Source organism: Hippoglossus stenolepis, chromosome 19 (assembly GCF_022539355.2).
Source record: "Hippoglossus stenolepis isolate QCI-W04-F060 chromosome 19, HSTE1.2, whole genome shotgun sequence".
NCBI classification, from domain to species: Eukaryota; Metazoa; Chordata; class Actinopteri; order Pleuronectiformes; family Pleuronectidae; genus Hippoglossus; species Hippoglossus stenolepis.
The window spans coordinates 5,280,893-5,302,293 of record NC_061501.1 but is presented as its reverse complement, the minus strand read 5'-3'; the positions used below and the strand labels follow the sequence as shown (position 1 = coordinate 5,302,293).

At 42.3% G+C, this 21,401-nt stretch overlaps 2 protein-coding genes and 1 non-coding gene across 6 annotated transcripts in view; all 3 read right to left on the bottom strand.

Annotated features, from left to right (window-relative positions):
* Positions 1–4,969: 4,969 nt before the first annotated feature.
* Positions 4,970–8,597, bottom strand: LOC118098615 (gap junction delta-4 protein). The gene is made up of 2 exons (XM_035142624.2): positions 7,817–8,597; positions 4,970–7,622 (listed from the first exon to the last, which is right to left on the bottom strand). The coding sequence occupies exons 1-2, from the start codon at positions 7,878–7,880 to the stop codon at positions 6,424–6,426; spliced, it is 1,263 nt and encodes a 420-aa protein (XP_034998515.1). The 5' UTR covers positions 7,881–8,597; the 3' UTR covers positions 4,970–6,423.
* Positions 8,598–11,466: 2,869 nt separating this feature from the next.
* The window catches only part of ccny (cyclin Y), a 42,920-nt gene continuing 32,985 nt past the window's right edge, over positions 11,467–21,401 (bottom strand). For all 4 annotated transcript variants that reach the window (XM_035142392.2, XM_035142394.2, XM_035142393.2 and 1 more), the window contains 3 exons: positions 19,523–19,689; positions 16,007–16,169; positions 11,467–14,824 (listed from right to left, as the gene is read on the bottom strand). In XM_035142392.2, coding sequence (XP_034998283.1) covers positions 14,708–14,824; positions 16,007–16,169; positions 19,523–19,689 — 447 coding nt within the window. In that variant the 3' untranslated portion in view covers positions 11,467–14,707. The remainder of the gene's footprint in view (positions 14,825–16,006; positions 16,170–19,522; positions 19,690–21,401) is intronic.
* Positions 17,844–17,915, bottom strand: trnag-ucc. Its single transcript has one exon. It is a non-coding gene; the product is annotated as a tRNA-Gly (tRNA).

Sequence of the window (21,401 nt, the reverse complement as noted above, 5' to 3'; positions counted from 1 at the left end):
TGCTGCTCTGTCCTACTGCTGACCAGTGAACGACCAAGTGGACCCACCACCTGCTCAGGTAAGTTTAGGAGGAGCGTAACAGTATCGAATTAAAGAAAATCACAAACAAAGCATTCGTGTTTCTTTCCTTATTTACAGCTGATGTCATGTTTTATTTCAGGGAATCCACACACAGGCTCATGAACCAACTTAATTTACTGCAGATGTATTTATATTCTTTTTTAAATTGATCCTATGTTGACAACATGACAAACACGCATTACCCCAACTGGGCAGAAGTCCTTAAACACAATTTAACTTTGTGGAAACACAAGCTACTAAAACAAACAGATGTTATTTGTGTATCTTGTCTAATCTAATGATTGATTCATAGATGAACTGAGACACGGGAGTTAAATCAACAATCCAAGACAAAAACACAAGTAATGTTGGGAAACAGCAAAGAGTGAAAAGGAAAGGGAAGCAAACTTTTCACCCTCTTATTTCTATAAAACATTAAAAAGTTATTGACATGTTGGATGTCATTGTGTCCCTCCCTCATGTTCACATTTTAAACTGCTATAAAATGTGCAACATGCATCAAATTAATTAAGCTTCACAAAAATAATATTTATAAAGACATTTAAGATAATTATTATTATGCAACTCCTGTATGGAAAGTTTACATATTTTTCATTGCCATATAAATATACCCTATAAAGACTTCACAGATAAAAAATATATTCAACGATATTAATGGTGTACATTTTTATCAAGTCTATTAGAGTAAAAATGGTAATGAACAATGTAATAGTGTTAAATAGTAATCAAAGTAGAATATGTGAAATGCATTGTGAAAGCCATTGGCTGATTGAGTGCTTGAGGTGGGGGGGTTATGATAAATGTAGTCAGCTTCTAAACATCAAATTTAAACTTTACACCAAGATTCAAAGTCTTGTTTTCTGTTAAGATTCTGTTTGAGACCGTTTTATAAAAGATCCTGTATCAGATTTAACATTTAGGAGACGTCATGAAATAAAAAACTCCCGACGTGTCTGACTCCGTCCCCACAGACGCACCAACTGTCCAGCAACATAAAAGCAGCAGGTCCCGTCACAGCTCCTTCACACAAACATTATAATTTACAGGTAACAGGCGGTTTCCTCCATTAAGGTGCCGTGTTCCAGGGGAAAGTATGAGAGGAAGAAGTCAGCAGTGCTTCTCACAGACAGGGCAGGGCTGGAACAAGTGCTGGGTATTAACTGGTAATGGCTCAGGTCAAGTCTGAGTTTATGGTTTGTGTTTATTAGGGACTCTTTTGCAGGACACAACTGAATCCTGCTGGGGCTTGTTCTCGGTTACCAGCTGTGGCCTGTGGCAAACACCGCCTGGTGCTGCCGCTGCACAACTGTCACACATCCCTCAAAACCCAGCACAAGTCGGAGAATTGATCTCTTCATGATGCAGCCCCTGTCTGATTGAAACGTCTGCTCGCCCGTCCTCTGCGTCCGGGTGTTGAGGCCTCACTGGAGCAGTGCTCTGACATCACGGCCCATCAAATATTAACGTCAGCGTTTGATGAGAGGAAGACACAGAGGAGAGTGGGGGGTGAAAGGCAGGTCAGGCCTTTTGATACTATTGATCCCTCTGATACACGAGAGGGAAGCTTTTGTGGGCATCATGAATTGTTCTTTATTTAACGGAGTCTTATCACCGTTAAGCGTTTAGGTCTCTACTGAGTGAATAAATGTGATTTTATTGTGTTTCATACAGATCTCTCATCCAAGTGAGAGGAAATAAAAGCTGTTCTGACACAACTGGACAAAAGTGTTGATGTGAGGTGAAGATATTTACATTCCATCCCAACGGTTTGGGATCGAGAACCCAGGAGCGTCACGGTGTATTTACTGTGTCAGGGCCAATAGTCATAACCTTAGTCTAGTCAGTGTGTAGCTGCAGGACATTTTGAGCCATCCAGCGTTTTATAGAAAACTATATTTGATGACAATACATATTTGGTCACAGTCGGGGGGGGTTAAAAGAGAATACAACTGTGTGTGTCATTTTCATTTAAATAAAAGTTTGTGGATGACACATTCGAACAGGCGAGACGTCTGATATAGAAGAATATTGTTTTTTAAAAATAACCTTTTGGTCACAGTTAATTAAATATGAAAAAAAGTCATCACGACCTCAACATGTACCTGAAAATATGTAGTTTTAATAGTGTAAACATGTGGTTACATTTAGGTTTTTGTAAACATGAAGTTGGTTTGTATTATTTCTCCGTATTTTCCACATTGCATCTGACAGTGCAAGATGAATTACAACACTAAAACCCCAGAGTTTGCATGGTTGCATTCTTTCTTCTCTGAAGCATAACAGTGACCCTGGGTTTGCAGTGACCCGTTTAGATTAATGACGAGGCTGCTGACCTGCAGCTCAGGCACTTTATTCCCGGCTGGCCATTTCAGACGCCAGATGTTGGGGAAAGAAAACACAGGAGGTCGGTATGTCTCAGTCCCGTCAGGCTGCAGGGTTATAGTTTCTGAGGGAGGTGCATGTCACTGAGAATGTTGCAGTTTGGTTTGGTAGAAGGCCGAGGTCAGTCCCAGACTTTTCTCTCAGTGTCTCTCACACACACACACACACACACACACACACACACACACACACACACACACACACACACACACACACACACACACACACACACACACACACACACACACACACACACACACACACACACACCTTGCATCGCAGTTGCTGACTGTTTTTGACATGAGCATATTTCAAAATCTGTTTTTCAAGTGAAATGTACAGAGTCAGATTTACCTCAGTGATTTAGATTTTTCGGCGACAACTCACAATCACAAGAGATCAGTTTGTTATTATATACTGTGGAGTTATTTTGTGGAATGAAAATGTAAAATCAATAGATCCCTCTGTGTTATTGTCCACGTACAAAAATAAAATTGGAAACACATTTTGTGTGACAAACAGTAAACTACACAGTCCATGAGAGTGGTGTTGATTTATAGGAGTGAAATGTAAGTGGTGATGGTCTTTAGGGACAACAGTAATCTCTACCTTAATGTAAACTGTAACTCCTCCTGTTCATGTGAAAGACAATATATGTAGCTACACTCAAGCACTTGATTTATGAACCCTGCTGCAGACATGATTATTGTGTTTGTCTATACTTGTGACATAGATGAAGATCAGATCACGTTCTAGTGACCAGTGATTGTAGAGTGTGTGTGTGTGTGTGCACGCGCACACACACACACACACTTTATTCCACAGGGACCTAATACATTTACACACTTTTTGCTTTAAATGTAATACCACACTTTTACCACTTGGGGGAGTCGTTACCTAAATGATGTCATGTTACACTGGCGAGAGGATTTGTCCAAACAATAAAGCAAATGCCAACTAGTAATTATCCAGTAAGAGCCGCACCAAACAGTCCTCTGCCTACATTGTATTAACTGACTCTTACTGGCCATTTGTGTCTATTTGAATTTACTGTCATTGATTCTGCAGATGCATCCAAACTGTGAGGCCCTGTGTTGGACCTTCATGCAGTCAGGTTTGAAAGAAGAGTGTAGTCTGGCTGTCCTGCAACTTGGCTGAGGATGAGGATGAGGAAGAGCTTCATCAGACCCTCTGCGACACACATAACTTGAGGTGTAGTTTTTCATGTGAAGAGACACAAAAGCAAAACACTGAGGTTCAGGGTCTTATACCTGCAGAGAAAAGGGCATGAAGGCCTCTGGTTTGACAAACTCTCCCATGTCACTCAGGAAGTTTTCAGGGTTGAATTTGTGAGGAGAGATTTCCACTGTCCCTCCTCGTTCAGCACTAAACTCAGGTTCTGGATGATCAATGTGGAAAAATGATTTTTTTAATCTTTCCAACAAAACTATGCAGCATCAAGAAGCTACAGTACAAATCAACAGGTTTTTAGGAGCGGTGGAGGAAGGGCTCAACATTTTACCTTTGGTAAGAGTACAAATAAATACACAGAAATGTACCACATAAACCCACTTGAGTAAACGCAAGTACCCTCTTTTATACGTAAAGTAAGTCTTTTGAATCACTTTACCACAAACACACCATCACAAGGGTATAAAAACAATTAGCTCTCACCTCCTGTTTGAACAGTAAGAGGCGCTACAGATCCTTTATCCACAAATCCTATATATGAACATATCTGCCACAATTCAAAAACTCAACAATCTCAGCTAATCATTCAATAAAAACACAGTATTTATTTTTCCTCTTTCACAGTATGTACACCTGCAATACAAATTCCACTCGCAACAACTGAAGCTCTTTGATATATTATGTAGTAAGTTAACCAATGATTGGGGTTTAATAGGGAAAAGGTTCCGTGACTGTGGAACAGGAGACCTGAGGGGCACTTGAGGAAGAATGGGCCCCCACAGTTCAATTTTGCCCCAGGACCCTCCAGCAGGGGAATCCAGCCCTGGTTCCCAGTCTGACCTGTAGATCTGCATTTCAACAAAGAGCTTAAAGATAATTCACCACAACTTTTAATAACTTTTGTTTTCCGAGATTTCTGAAGACAAATATTCACATTTCTAAGTATTTCCTCCCAACACCAGAGGCACTGATTTCAAGTACTGGATTCAACATGGCAGCCTTTCACACTTTGCTTCACTGGAGTGCAGCATGACGTCAAACAAAAGTACTGAAGCTTTCACAGCACGATGGACTGGACCAAACAATAGTTTTATTAAAGTGCTTTGAAAATGACGCCATCGTCAATGTCATAGTAGTTTTTATAGAATATCAATAACTCTAATGAAAAGATATATCTATGACACAAATATCACTTTCTATTGAAGTCATTAGGTGAAACACATGAAAACAAACAAATACATAATTTCACATGAAAGATAAGAACATTTTATTGGAATATGATATACTACACATTACTACATAATATACTACAACAAAAAATAACACTTGATGGCTCTTCATAGGACTCATTTCGAGAATGTTCATCTACCAACAGATATTAGAGTGCAGAAAACCAATGATCAACAAGTGTAACAGAGTCCAGCTTGGGTGAAAGTAAGGTCGTGCGTTTACAGTCAACACTGGGTGTGTGTGCAGAAGACGCGTCACTGTGAAACCCCCCCCCGCTGTGGTCTAGCTTCTTTGGGCGCAGCGCTCCATGGATACAGGTGAGATATGACGCCGGGAGCTTTTTGTGCTGCTTCAAAGGAGCCCAGAAGAGGAGGAAGATCAAAAGCTATCCATTTACACAAAGACCGACCCCTGAGCTATAGAGCGACAATCCAGTGGTGATGCTGCTGATTTACTGTGGGAGTGTCAGAGTCCCGGGATGTTCAGAAACTGCTGACAAACCCAGAAGCCTTTCAGCAAAAAGCAATATATGCTTCGATTGTTATCGTAACGTCTGTGATCGACATGTGTCAGTGCGATGCAGGTGTCCGATCCACATTAGCGAATGAGCTTTGATCAAAGTGAAACCAAAGCGAGCCGGGTGCAGACATCCTGAAGGGCATCAGACCACGCTGCTCCTTTGCAGAGCTCCGCCGTGCTCTATTTCTAGTGTCAGTGTATGTTAAGGCTTGTATTCCTCCTAAGCTCCACGAGGCCCTGAAATAGAGTGACAAGCTGTCTCCATAAATACAGAGCCCCTATGGGGGAGCGTAATTGCTTTGTGATCCTATGCTGGCTTTAAGGGGACTTCGTCGTGTCCTTCACTGCTGACGGAGGAATCCTATTCTCTTCCACGAGCCCAGTAACAGCACCTTAGCGGGATGATTGTCTCTCGTTTCGACCTCCTGAAAGGTCACCTTAACATCCAGGCGCCGGGCCCATAGGCTACCTGCATCCACATTAACCCCCGTGACCCACACACATCAGAGGGGGTCTTTGGGTGTATCACATAGAATGACAATGGTAGGGTTGGGTGTTTGTGTAGGTGGAAAAAGTCAAGGCCTGCCTTTGTTTATGAACAGTCTGTCATTGGTGGTAGGGGAAAGCCAACAAGGGGACAAACAGGTGGACTGCACTCTTTTTAGACTTTCTCAAGGTTGAGATTTGCTCAGGGACACTTGAGGCTCGAGTGACCTGACCTGTTTTGTTATGACTAAGTCGTGACTTGAATTCTTGTCGTTTTGCGTCACTGGGATAGAAACAAAAGGCAATGTGCTACGATGGTGTGCCTCATACGTCCGAGGCGTCTCGGTGAATGAATTGCTGTTCTGGATTCTCCGAGTGGCAGCGCAGTCTGTGTTGTCAACTGAGGTTGAGAGCAGGGCAGGATGTCGGCTCCAACAGTTGCTGCCGCTGTGCTAACTCAATCCTTTTCTCATATTACTCTCACATCCATGTGCCCCACTCCTAGGTTTCAAAATAACCTGGAAATGAAAGCAGTCAAACCCACTCTGATCTTTTGTCCTGAGCATCATCGTTGCACTGAGGCTCTGCACCACTACCCAGCTCCACCAGCGTGTACTGACCCACCCTTCTGGTACAGGTTTTTGCTGCCGGGGAACCATCCCCAGTTTGCCCCACCAATGCCCCAGGGGGCAACCCAAGGTCCCGTCTGGGGGGAGGTGGCGGTTTGACTCTATTGCGCTTGCTAACGCGAATGGATCTGGGCGTCCCCATTGGCTCCGGGGGACAGAGAGCCACCTCACTGCCATTCCTTTCCGGATGCTCCTCTTGGGTAACGGAATAGCCGTTGTTCCCGTTGGTGTTGCAACCTGTGGATCCCGGAGAGCGGGAAAGAGAGGAGTTCTCCAAGAGAGGTGGCTCTAGAGCTAAAGCAAGCACCCCCCCTCCGCTACCTCTCCTCTTCCGGAAACCCCCCATTTGACCAGCGTCCCCCTCTAAATCCTGCTGAGCCAGGGGGGCATTTATGTCCATTCCCTTAGAAGTTTCCCCGCCTGAGAGGAAACATTGCTCTTCCTCATATATTTTCTCCATCATCATCTTCTTCTTGATCTTCTGCCTCACTGAGCGCTTGATCGCGCAGATGAAATCCAACACGTTTAAGGAAAGGGACAGAGCAGCCATGCCAAGCATGAAGTTGAGCATCACGGTCTTCTCCGTGGGCCTGGAGATGTAGCAGTCCACCTGGGTGGTGCACGGTGGATGCTGGCACAGGAACCTCCTGGGGATGTAGAAACCAAACAGATAGTAGTGAGCAGCTCCAAACCCAGCCTCCAGCAAGGTCCGAAACATCAGGTGTAGGATGTATCCTCCTGTGAAGCCCTCAGCTACCAGAGGTGCCTTGTTCACGGACCTCTTGCTGAACGGCTCCTGACGGATCTTGAACAGTGGCGTGGCGCTGATGTGACCGGAGGTGTTCAGATCCACGGTGAGGCCATTGGACACCTTGTGAACCACGTAGATGATGAAGATGAAGTAAGGGATACACAAGGTGACGAGCTGCACCAGCCAGAAGCGGAAGAGAGAGACGGGGGAGAACAGATCGAAGCACACGTTGGCGCAACCAGGCTGAATGGTGTTGCACACGAATCGCTCCTGCTCGTCCTGGTAGAGAGGGTAACCAGCCAAGAGGAGGATCAGGATGCGGAGGAAGAGCATCACAATGAGCCACACTTTCCCTGGAAGGAAAGCACATTGGGATTTTAATATGTTCTGATAGGACTAGGGAGATTTTATGATAAACTGGCCCCCCAAAAAAAAATATCTGAAATTGCTCTTGAGTTTTAAACATCCACAGAAGAGCTGAGAATATTTCCATGCACACAAATCATACAAGAATGACATATTTAAATAAGCCAGAAAGCCAACTCACCCATCAAAGTGATGCTGTGATTGACAGAGATAAAGATGATCTCAGAAGCACTTGGTCCAGCCATGATTACGCACTTGATCTTCTGGTCCTCAGGTTCCAGGCCACAGCGAAAACTAAGCCAGCAGCTCAAACCTTATCCAACTATCGTTCTTCTCCTCTTCCCACATCTACCCTTTCCCAGGGGCAGAGTTGTTTCCAGGGGCACAATAACCTCCAGGAGGTTGGACACAAGGTTTCCAGTGACAGTCTGACACGGGGATTCTCTCCTCTGGACCACGCAGATCCTCTTGTCTTACCTCTGCCTCTGTACCCTGCAGACAACTGCCGTCTGTCCTCAGACAACGGAAGACAGGAGCGAGCCCCCATTGTGGGTCTATTCTTAAACACACTTCCAGCATGTTGCCGTCCTGGCATTGCAGAGATATTTTGGTGCTGCTGGTCGTCCTTACAGAAGAGGAGCGAGCCTCCTCCTCACTCACTCTAAACGGCAGTGTTAAGTTCTCAAGCACAATGGCAAGCACGTTCAAACCGGACGCTGCAAAACAGATACACACGTCCAGCGTGCATCTTCCAGTGATAAATCAAGGTAACGTGTAGATATGCAGACGGTGGATTAGCCCTCGTGAAAGGAGAGAAGGCTGTAAAGTTGATTCCAGTTTATGAGAGTCAAGAAGCGATTTTATGATCGTTTAACATCATGGGAAGTAACGGCATCTTTAATCATTAATCTGAAGCACAACAGTACTTCTAATAATTAAATCAACCACATTAGCCCATTAGACTGATGCATGCTTTCAGGTCTAACCAAAGGACACACTTCAGTTACAATTCATTCAACAAGCTGCCGTACGAGTGCTGACAAAGACCAAAAGGAGAGCACACGTGATGCCCAATTATTACCCTGGTTACCTGTTACTTTTCCTTTCGATTTTCTTCTGTTATTTATAAAAAGGAACAACCTGGATTTGCACCACACAATTGATCAGAAATGCTTGTCGTTTATAATCAGTAAGGTCCCTTTATTATTTCTTTTGAACTTACAGACATGTAAAGTGTCCTTGGGTCTCTTGAAAGGCGCTATATAAATTCAAGTTATTATTGATATGATTATTATTATTATTATAAAGATCTGGTTCTTCTCTTTTAGCTGTTACACAAGACCTGAACCAAAATATTTGGTGATGCTGCTTTCAGCCGTTACAAAATCACTGGAACAGCCCTCAGAGGATCTGTTGGTATTTTTAAAACCGTAAATCTAAAACCCACCTATTTAGTCCACCTTTTGTGTGTAGTGTGTATGTGTATATATATATATATATATATTTCTTTTATTGTGGTCTTTTCAATTATTGATTTCTTTTATTTTCATTCGTCTCTAAATCTGAGTGTTTAACACATATTTAAACATCCTATATTTTGTCAATCATTTGTAAAGCGCTGTAACTGTCCATTTCTTGGTACATGTTTTCATCTCTTCCACTTCAGATAATTGCTGACCACTTGAATGCAGCACAGTCAGATATATTCCCAACAACTCCAATCATCTCTTCCATTTCTGGACAACATCTTCACGACTAATGAAATCATATCAATGATTTCTGCATAGAAATAGAGGGAGGGTCATCTCCAACCCACTTCCCCATGATGGCTTTCCTTGCCAGCATTAAGAGTGAACATCTCCAAGGAGAAGGAAACGTTTAATTCATGGAAGTTACAGCAAGATGGGTCGAACCAAAAACAAACCCAATAAAAGTTAAGGACACTCAATTTGAAATCAAAGCTTAACTAAAGAACAAAATATGAACCCCACAACCTTACAACACACAACCACCCTCACACAACCACCACAGTACAGTGACTGGGCCTGTGACCTGTCAGCCTGTACTTAAACTGGAACATACCATCTGCCCAATTAAGCATGGGGGGGGCTCAACAGGTGCAACCATTCCAGAAACACTCAGCAACAAATAAAATGCTAATTTAAGATACTTTGACAATACAGACATGTAAAGTTAAGACACACACACACAGACGTCCTCAGAGTGTAATTTAGTGCAGAACAGTGTTAATGTTCCCTTCAGCTGCTTGAGTCTGATTGTTGCTAACAGGGCAATGAGAAACACCTGATTTCACATGTGCTGCTGCAACACACACACACACTCACACACCTTTCTAAAGATGTCTTATATATTGCTGCCTTTATACAATATAAACTTGTATTTTTGGATAGATTTTATGCCTGATATAACATGAGCTCACACAGTTGCTGTCTTTCTGCATTACAGAGGATTTTATGTTAATGATAACCCCACGGAATTTATTATTGGGTGGGATGTTGCCAGAGGGAGGGGTGTATCTTTATAAATAACTGAGCATCTGTGCTTTTTGCACAGCTTGCTAAATTTGTTCACAAAAAAAAAGGGCAAACAAAAAGTCTTCATTCCTCGACTGTACACAACTGAGAATAGTGGAATATGTGAAGCATTAAAACTGAACGCTGCTTCTCCATTTTTGATTTTTGACTCGGGAACAGACAGACTTGTTCCAGACGACCTGAGAGAATGAAAAGTACATAAATGTGCAAATGGCCAAAAAATATGGGTTTTATTAAGGATCAGACAATTTCTCATCCTCTTAAAGCGGCACTTGTTAATATTTTCATTTAAGTTCGACGTTCAATGAGTGTCTCGTGTTTCTATCACTGTAGTGTAGCATATGGTGGAGACCAAAATCAAAGGCACAAGGAGAGTGAATAATTCACTGACACATCTCCAAAGGATTGACAACGTCTTCTGGGGGTATACTAGACATCTGTTTGCTAATATGACCAGCTACAAAATATAAAACACAACAAAACCACTCTTTTTACATTGAATTGAAGCAGTTTACATATGCATTCCTATGTGTGCTTCCTATATGTGCTATAGCAACCCACTGTTTATGATGGTATGAGAGACCAGCGTTTCCATTCATCTTCTACACAGTGTCTGATTTTGTCTTCTTTTTTGTGGAGAGATCAATGTGCACACGGAAACATCATTTGGCACGAAGGACAAGAAAAAACGCCTCAAGACACAAATGTCACTTTAGAGAAAATAAACCTGACAATAAATGGTCGTGACATTTGAGGCTCATCCTCGCAGCTTTTACACAATCTGATGTTGTGCATCTGGAACCTTCACAGTTGTCTGAAGAAAAGCGTGTGTTGTGCCGGTGTCCTCAAACCAAGGTAAGAGATCAAATCTTCCTAAAACTCTCTGAAAGGAAATTGGAAAGCGTTTTTTAACAAAAGCCCACGGCACCTCTTCATTGTGCTGAATTGACTTGTATAACACTTCAGCAGAGAGGTGATTGAAATGCAAATGAAGGCTAATATAGAGGATTAAATGTGTCCCCGAGTGACAATATGGCAGAGTGTAATCTCTGTATTAGCACTTGCTCTGAGCCATTTAAATGGTTCTCTGTGGGAGGAGGAACCCTGCTGAGTCAGTCGCACAATACGGGAAGAACATCTCGAAATATTGTGCGACCAAGTGGAAAGCATTTGTGATAACTCCATGGAGGAAGGTTTGAGATCTCAGTGTGTGTGTTTGTGTCACTATTACCTCTTCCAATTGGAAATTATGATAAAACAAGAGTCACACATGTGGTTTTATTTAAAGAATGTAAAGTTTAATTCTTGCAGGATTCTCTAAACATTGCTTCAGAAGATAAGAAGAATCGGGAGCAGTTCTTTAAATCATAAGAGAAAAAAAAAAACATACAAAGAAGAAAGAACACAGAGAAAGAGAGAGATCTGAGTTTGGCAAACTGAGAACAGGAACAAATAACCGACTCACTAAAAGGGAAGAAATCCACTGACGATAACGACAGAATACAGTACAACTCGTTGAAAATACCCATGAAAAAACAAACAAATAAAACAGGTCACAGCTACAGCAGTTGACTGACGTTAGCACAGGAAACCGTCAGGATCAAAGCCGAATTTGTAAAAATCCAAAACTTGTCACTGAAGCGAGGAAGGAAAACCGAGAGAGAAGTAAAACCCTATGCAGAGGTAGAGTTCAGTGCACAAGGCTATGACACACACACACCTAGTAACCATCAGACAGGACGCCACGGACCCACGGTCTGTCGGGGGGTATTCTCCATCTCAGGACTCGGAGCAGTTGACCACATGGCATCAACGCTTCACTGGGCTGTACGCACGCACACTTACAAACAATAAATAGGATATACAATCTTCAAACACCTCTCACAGTTTGAACTCACAACAGCAACTCCAGCGACGTTACTTTTCCTAAAGACGTATATTCTGTACTTTTACTCCCCACTCGTTCAAAGCACCGTGCGAAACGACAGCTGCTCTCTCCGAGTCCCGACTCCTTTTTCATGTACTTTTATTTATGTGCAAGTGGTTCAGAGCAAAGCATGGAACAAGACGGTCCACACTGGTCTGTCCCTTCTCACAGCAGCTGGTCAGTGGTGGAGATCTCACACACCCGGCCGACTGATTCTAGAAGCTGAACGAAACGTGACTTAAATCACAGACGTGGAAGTTGCTGATGAAATGCACAAAATAACCCAGAGGCTTGAAGGAGCCTACGCTGTTCGGAATTAGACCTTTTCCTGATTTTTTTAGTTTTTTTATAAAATGTTGACATCTCCAGGTTATGTACTGATGTTTTTAAGCATACAGTGATGTAGTCAAGAATAATGTGAGTCCAGATGACCATAAGGCAAACAACCACTATTGTAAAGTTTATAGTTTAAAGACATTACTTGACCCACTGATCAAATCATATCCTCAAAAAACTCAAATGAAATGAACCAATTAAATCTGAGATTTTACCCGAGATTTACTGGGATTAGCCTCGACTATATTCCTGTATATTTTCCTATTTCTGAGGTGAAGAATGTCAAGAAAAAAAGCAAAAATATCAGTTGTTATTTCCAATAAAAAACTGTGGAGCCCCAAAACTGACCAACTGCTGTAAAAGTTGTTTTTTACTTCACCACTAATCAGTTGGTAAAATAGATGTAAAACATATTTACTCTTACTCAAAAGGTTCTTCCAAAGCCTTTTTTTTTTAATTTAACCCCTTTATATTTCATCGATCTGGAAACCTGATATATTAAGTCAGATTCAGGACTCCATACAAAACAGGTATTATTTACTTTAATCAGAAATCTATGAATCTGGCAATGTTTACAGAGAGTGGGGCTAAGAATTCATATTATTAAAATGTGCCTTTTACTTCAATAATTTCCCAATTTGGGATCAATACAGTACATCTATCTATACCGTATGAAGAATGTGATACATAAAATGGCATTTCCTGCAGTGTGAACACATCAGAACAAGAAAACAAGACAGAAAAATCTTCAGTGGTGTCTCCCATTTAAATGTTAATACTTACTTTAATCATATTTACCCTCCCCATCATGTACATTGAAAACGGATCCAATATAAATATCCTAACATCATTATTTGGGGAAGGGTTTTGTGTTGTTTTTTTTAACAGTACGACTTCAGTCTACAGATTTGCACACTGGAGCTGTATTTACACTGTACAGAAACAATTTAGATCTTTTTTATTTATTTTTTACAATCTATCTTTTTGTAAGTTTGTCAGAATTGTCACTCGATACATTTCCCTTCATTTCGGTCCTCCCCAGAAGAACATCAAGAAAAACAACCCTGCAGAATCATGCGTTAAGTGGCTTCTAAATGTCGTTATTCCGTTTGTGCTGTTTGTTTGTTTGTTAGCTGGAAGAACCGTACAAAATGTTGAAGAAATAAAAATACTTCAGTTCTTTGTTCTTTATTTCCTCCACTAGAAAAGGGGGAGTGTTAAACTAGCTTATTACAGGCACCACAGGTTGGGACAATGGCAGTGAAGAAAGTACAACAGTATGTCTCAGAGTAGTGGACCCCCCGTCGTCCAGTCTGTCTTCTCCCAAGTACATGTGCTGCATGGATATTGCTTTTAAGCTGAATCTGAATGGTGGTCAAGATAAACCGTTCTGCAACTGGATCGGTACACTGTTGAATTCCTAGGTCCTGCCACAGCGCCCTTGAGCTAAACACTGACTTGCATCCACCCTCTGCATGAGAGCTTCGGTTAAATGGCTACGATGTAAATGAGACATCACGTCGAGGAGGGCTGACGATACGCAGTCCGGCAATTTATTAACTGTACACTAAAGTTAACAGTGGAATGTACACGTCCCTCCTTTGTGTGTGTTTGAGCTTTCTGGACGGAAATGTGAATAAACAGATAAAGAACAGCAAGAGTGAGGAAATGAGAATTTAAAGTTTTAGATGTGCCATCAAGAAACAGACTGAGCCGAAATATTAAAAATAAAGGAATGTTCATGGCCCCCGTCAATCAACCGTATAAAACAGTTGAGCCTCTAAGGGAATTATGAAACGCTGCTGCCGCTGTCATGAGTTGTATTCCACTTTACACCTTGTTCCTATTTTTTCTTCTACCAGCTTCACACACTCTATGTTTCCATTTGGCCGCCTCTTCTTTTCTGCAGTCCAGGTCTTCATTGCAACAGCTCTCAGTCACACACACACTTCAGTTTGGTTCAGCTCAGCTCCGTTTGGTTCAGTGCAGGCAGCCAGTGGGACTTGTTTTATGTACAACGACCCAGGGAGGGCGCAATCACACTTGTAAAAGTGCCAGATTGTGTGTATGTGTGTGCGTGTGCGTGTGTGTGCGTGTGTGTGTGTGTGTGTGTGTGTGTGTGTGTGTGTGTGTGTATTCCAGACACTGGTCCACAGGACTGCTGCCCACCTGGTTTGCCTGCTGACCAGGCAGAGATCAGAGTACGTGTGACAGGTCTATGTGCTCCTCCGACGCACGCTGCCGGCAGCCGGTGTTAGGAAAGGATGGCCGGACACCACCGCACCACCGTGAGGTTGTCTGCGCTCACTGACCTCTTCTTGGCGTGTTTCCTTAAGTCCTTGTATATGTCGTCACATAACCGTGAGATGGCCTGGAAGTCAAAAGAAAAATGTTGTCATCGAAAGCACTAGTAACATTAACAAATATCTGTAATCTACTGAAGTACAATTCAGACATCATGCACAGTACAACGGCTCTGGAACAAGAAAGTCAAGCAGCCATTATTTATGTTATTAATTATACCAGTACTTTGCTGCTGGGAAATGTCAAAATGTCTGCTTTAGATGAATAGTCTATTTTAGATGAAGAGAGTGAAAGAAAGCAGGCAGATTCATCCTCCAACATCAACACTGTGTCTCAGACCTGTTTGAAATACTAAGTGCAGAAAGGCAGAGGGACAGATGTTGGCGCAGAGAAGCTAATTACACAGCAACATCCGTCGCCCAACAGAGGATCCACACTCCGTGCTTTGTGTCTCTGTGTTTATGTGCGTTGAGCTGAAGCTCTCCAAAATACTAATTACCCTGATGGCCTTGGTTTATTGTATTTCACAGTCAGGAAGCTTCTAATCTGACTCAGATTTGATCAAACCGCTTCCTTTTCCCTTCTTTCGTTATGTTTCTGTTCGATCTGCTCCAATATCGAAATCTACTTCCACTTCTCTGTGGCCCTGTTCAGACTTAACATCCATCTTGATTGTGTCTCTGTAACCACTTGTGATCCGATATCACTTCCCTGCTCTACATGCAAATAATCACGTACATCATTTCTGTCCACAAAGACCAACTAATGTTTTCTACCCAGTTTGAGTTTAGAGATGTGTCCGATGTCACTCTGTGGCGTGAGTGAGAGAGTGAGAGAGAGAGAGAGGGCGAATAGAGTCAAGAGGGGATGAATGAATGAATGGATGCTCGCAGCTATGAAGGAAGATTTGACCAAGTATCAGTCATGTGATTGTCAGTGTTTATATTGTGGCTACAAACAAATCGCAATATTGACACTAAGACGCATGAAAGTATGTTTGGTTTATTGTGAAACTGTAGCGGGTCAGATGAAGTCAGCTGAGTAGGCGGACCTTCGGCTAAGGACGGATTTAGATTCCCACAGCGAAAAAGAATGTGGCCATGTGTCCCAGACAACCTTCGAATTTGGATTGAGTGATCTCAGGATGCATTTGGGTGCTTTCAGACCTGAACCTGACCACTTGTGATTGGATCACTTTGGACGGGTGTTAATACGAGACCTGAACGGGGTCAGTGTGTGTGCTACTCACCTCCAGTTTCGCGGCCTTTTCCCTGCTGAGGGGCTCCAGGGGGAAACTGAGGTTGTTGGCCTCAGCAAGCGAGCGGAGGTCGAAGTAATACTTGGCGTAGACGCTGGACGGCACGTTGATGTTGAACTGCAGCAGCTCCAGGAACTGACGCTCCAGCTCATTCCTTTAGCAGGGAGAGAGGAGGTTTGACAAATCAGGTATTTAGTTAGGAGGCGGTTAGTTAGTGAGTCTATTGAGATTGACTTTCTGTCTGCAAAGGAATTGTGTATAGAGACTGAAGAGGAAATATAGAGGCTGAAGTGCTCCTGACACCATCCTGGCAAATCCATCGCCACACACACACACACAGACAGAGACAGTGGGTGTTATCTTCACGTGCACAGCACCCACGCACAAGCACTGAGTAAATCCCCAGCACGCCCACCAAATCTAAGCCTTTCCTCAAAAAGAAAGGGAATGATATCCGAGCATTGGAGGCCCCTCAGCATTATGTGTAAGAAAGAATATTAATCCCACATCATAAACGCTATTGTCATGCGTTGCCTCATGCACGACAGCTCTGTGATCCTCTCTGCTGCGTGATGACAGCTGCTTTCATTTATTTCTCTTCAGTCACAAGCAGTTAATTTTTGCATTTTTGCAACCGACAGAAGAAGAACACTATCCATCTCTTCCTGCCTGCCTGCCTGCCTGCCTGCCTGCCTGCCCCCCCCCAACCCAACCTCACCCATGCACACTTACAGGCATGCAGCAACAGACGAGCTATATTTAGACTTCACCGTATCCAAATTCTGCCTAATAACACTGCTTCTTTTTTATCTCAACGTGGGACTCACTCTGCTATTTTCATCCGTTTCTCCACTTTGCATAATTCTTCCTTAAACTCCCTTCCTGTTGTTTTACAGGCAGGAGTTGTAAAGGGCTGTGTGTCTAATAAAATAAAAATAACACTGATCTTCCAAAGAAATCGGTGGTTAAATATTGTCCGGTAAACTCCCACATGCACAGCTGAAGCACATGCCGGGCTCCTCTCTCACAGACACAGGTGGATTACAGTAAGTCAGCTGTGCCCAAGGACAAGAATATAGAGCCGCTGGCACAGAGGGGCATGAATGCGGAGGAGGTCAGAGGTTGTATCAGTGGCAACACGTCTTCAGCATCATGTTCCACCTCAGATTGATACAGACATTCCTGTGGATTTGAGACGGATGTGGCGTATAGGAGAGAGCGGAGGGTCCCACATGCTCAAAATGCTTTTACCACGTCTGAAACACTCAGTAACTATGACACACAGCAGCTTCCATTTGAATATTTAGTATTCAGAGTGATCCCTAACGTTAACAGTGCATCTCTTTATGGCCAGCCTCTGAAAAACTAGCCCTGTTTAACCTCGGCGACTTTACATCATGTGAATCAGTGATGTTTATTTTTAGGTAAAAGGTGCAAGAAGAACAGATAAAAGCTATGAGCTGTATAAATCCTCTAAGAAAGGGTAAACTGCACCTTCTGTGTCACGATCCTCTATCATCGTGTTTCGTGGCCACAACAAATGACCATCGAGTGGGCAAAGGTCAACCTGAGTGTATCAAGACCACCATACATGTGACTCAACACCACTTGAACCCAGGCAGACTTCACAAACACAGGCTATTCTCAGCATAAAAAGACCCTGACTGTTTGTCACACACTGAGGTGAAGACACAAACGAAACACGTACAAACGTCTAGCATCTAGAATAGCAATGAAACCAGGTCAGCAACACTTACAACTGAAGCACAAATGTCCTAAACTGTAAACTGCCGGACTAAAAGAACAATCTTAAGCATAAAAGGGTAACTGCGATGGCCGGGAATCGAACCCGGGTCAACTGCTTGGAAGGCAGCTATGCTCACCACTATACCACCATCGCTGTGTAAAGTACTGTTTTTCACTGCGAATAGAAGGAAAGTCTGGAATTCATTTGGGAGAGGGGGAAGGGAAAGGAGGAGTGGAAGGAGGAGGTACACACAGAGAGAGAGAGAGAGAGAGAGAGAGAGAGAGAGAGAGAGAGAGAGAGAGAGAGAGAGAGACGCACGTTATCCTCTACTCTGGTCAGGCTCCAGCTGGTGGACACCTCGTGTTTCCTCTCAGGATTCCATCCTCTCGGTTTCAAACAACTTTAAAAAATGCTACAGTATTCACTCCAGTGCCAACTTTATTTAAAACATTGTGCGGTATATTCAGTCATGTGAAGCTGCAGCTCCCACAGACCGACACTGGTTTCTTTTTGAGCTAAGCTGCTGTGATGGAACCACTGCAGACAGTTCTCTCCATCACAAGACCACTGCAGCACTGAGTGGTTATTGTTGACATCGGCTTGTTTCTCACGAACCAAATTTATTTTTAAAACAAAAAAAAACAACAACTGGACTGAGATAACTTGCTTTTTAGACTGGGAGCAAAGTTGGGCCAATTGGACCCAAAAAAGTTTAGTTGAGGCTACTTAAATCTTTAAATTATGCCAACTCTAAATATTGCAATCGAGCATTAGATCTTAGGGTATGCAGCACAAATTAAAGCGGCTATAGATAAGAAAATAAGTACATAGAGGGAAAACAAATATTTTTAGAGAAAACTGGTAATAAGCTTGACACAAAATTAATATTCGGTAGCAGGAACTGCATTTTAACTGTTGACTTAGAACATGGACAAAAGTTACATGATTCACTCTTTGTGCTTGACTTGGTCAACAAACTGTCCTGCTCCACACATGAATCAACTCCAACTGAGAGCTACAGGCTACTACGTCACTAGATACATCTTATCAGCTCTTACAAAAGATATTAAGTTAAATATCAGCTGCAGCCAATTTACTTACCAATAGAAGATGAGTAATGAACGATTGTCTATATAAATCCATGTATTTGTAATTATGAGTAAAATCACATTTTCAGTGTCGTCCTGTGGTTTAATAAAACACATCTACTGCCACCTTCCTTACACAGACACGTGATTATCTATGATAAATACCCCACATTAATAATTATTGTTGCACTGATGTCGACCAACCTGATGCTTCTAGATGACACAAACTCTACGCTCAAACATTAAGACTGGTCTTTACAGTGGCTGCTCCTAATCTCTGGAAGAGCTCATATATTCATATCTGAAATGCTCAGACCACTTCTTGATTTGACTCTAAGACCTTGATTTTATCTCTTATTGTGCAATATTAGAATTCTCAATCATTTCTCATGTTTGTTTTAATGCTTTTGTATTTTCAATTCAATTATTTTAAAATATATATATTCTTTTATTTGTGTTTTTAAGCCTGTTCAGCACTTAGGTCGACTGAGGTTGTTGTAAAAGTGCTATATAAATAAACCTGACTTCACAAGACAAGAGGAAATGTAACCTGTAAAGAATATGTGTAAGTGTTTGTTAACAGCCATCATCAGCTGCTGAATCCATCTGCCTTTACACAGCAACAATATGATTTGTGATCATGATATGAAACGTGTGTCTCCGGTGACTCACATGTCCTCCACAGTGATATCCTTGAGAATTTGGCAGTAGTCTACGTTCCACACGGCCTGATCGTCCCACACCTTGGACGCCAGGAGGATGGCTCCCAACACGATGCGCTTCCAGTTGGAAGGACAAATGTCGATCTCAGCGTAGGTCAGGAGCCTCTCCAAGTACACCTGAGACAAAGAGGCGTGTCACACGTAAGTAACTCAGAAGAAGCATTAAAGAGACTATGCACAACTGAGAAACCTGTTTATTGTCGGTCTTTTCTTCCAAAAGATTGAACACAGCATTAGAACAACAATTAAACAAGATCTTGTGATGAAATCAGACTAGTGTTGCTTTCAGACAGGCACTGAAATGAAAAATTCTAGTAAATCAGCCTGAGGGGCTGTACGTGAGAACGCAAACACATGACAGAAGCAAAAATGAAAAGAAAACAAAAAGAATATAAATATCTGAGGATGAAAAAGATGTGTCATACAGAACTTGACAACTTGGAAAGACGACTAGATTCAAGAGCTTTAGGTAATAAAAACGCTGATGTGCTGTTAACAGATTCACGTGCTTTCTGCAACGCAATTATACGATACGTCCCGCCTCCTGCGTGCTCTACCCAAACATCACTTGTGCCTGAATGTTCCGGACACTTGCCTGTTGCTTGTGAATGCGTCTCACTCCTCACTCTAATCTCCTGCTGCATTTTTCATATGTGAAGGAAAACTGCAGAGAATGTCCGCACCCGATTGTCTGCAGAGTTCACGTCCGAATACGGTTTAAGATGTGACATCAGATTAACACTGAAAACTCCTGCAGGCTGAGTCGGTCAGGTCAACTCACACAACTGTCAATCACCATTGATTGATAGCTAGATTTTTTTTTTATTAACAATTTCACAATACACAAAAGATCAGCAAGTACATGACATAATAAAAATCACATCAATCATTTTTCTATGGAATAACCATGTTATGTTCTTATCACGTTTAACTACCCTCTACTCCTCCTGACATTCCTTCACAGACTTTTGAACTGTTTTGCATTCTCCTGCCTACTTCTCCTCCAGGTATAAAACCCAAAATAACAAGATGTCAGCAGATGATGAATTCTTCCCTCAGAGCTCCTCATAAAATATCCATGTGGATCGAACACGTCTATCTCTCTACTTCTCTCTCTCTCCCCCATTTCCATTTCTCTGTCTCTCCTTCAGTAGCCAGAATTCCCACAGTGTGCAGATCACAAAGCGCACTCAAACCCACAGGTAGCTGTTTCTTACAAGTCGGAACAGAGGCTGATCCTGCAGATCCATTGATCATCGTTTTGTTAGGATCTATGAGAGAATGTATTCTATCACATTGTAGTTTGCTCTCGTCAGTGGACGCTGTAGTGGTTTGCTGCACAGGGATAACATAATGTCAAGCTTGCTGATAGAGGCTACACCTCAAAGTTTGCATAGACGTTTTCATAAAAACTGGTCTGCAAAGTGCACACCCACAGGCACAGGCCAACCTTTAGTCTTACTTTTGTTGTAGTTATTATTGTAATTAAAAAAATTTCAATTCAGCAATTTAATTATGAGTTAGTCTATTAAATTCTATTATGTAATTATTTTAAATACTTTATATTGTGTGTATAGACCATCCCTCCCTCTCACCCGTCCCTTCCCAGCAGCAGAGCTAAAAACAAAACAACACCAGAACAAAGCAACAATAACACGCACAGACCACTCGTCACATAGAGGACCTTTGTAATATTCAGTTCAAACAGAATTTTGATATCGTCTGACAAAACCTGGACGGGTAAAAGCTAAATGATAGAACGGCCGTCATGTACTGGGTCCTGATTAAAGGCAGGCACACACAAACACAGTTGGGACAATAAAAGCAGC

What these genes read in the sequence shown, in the direction of transcription:
- LOC118098615 (XM_035142624.2), bottom strand. Translation starts at nt 7,880, where the DNA reads ATGGCTGGACCAAGTGCTTCTGAGATCATCTTTATCTCTGTCAATCAC. An exon ending in TCACAGCATCACTTTGATGG is followed by an intron (nt 7,623 to 7,816) that starts GTGAGTTGGCTT and finishes CTTTCCTTCCAG; the next exon opens with GGAAAGTGTGGCTCATTGTG.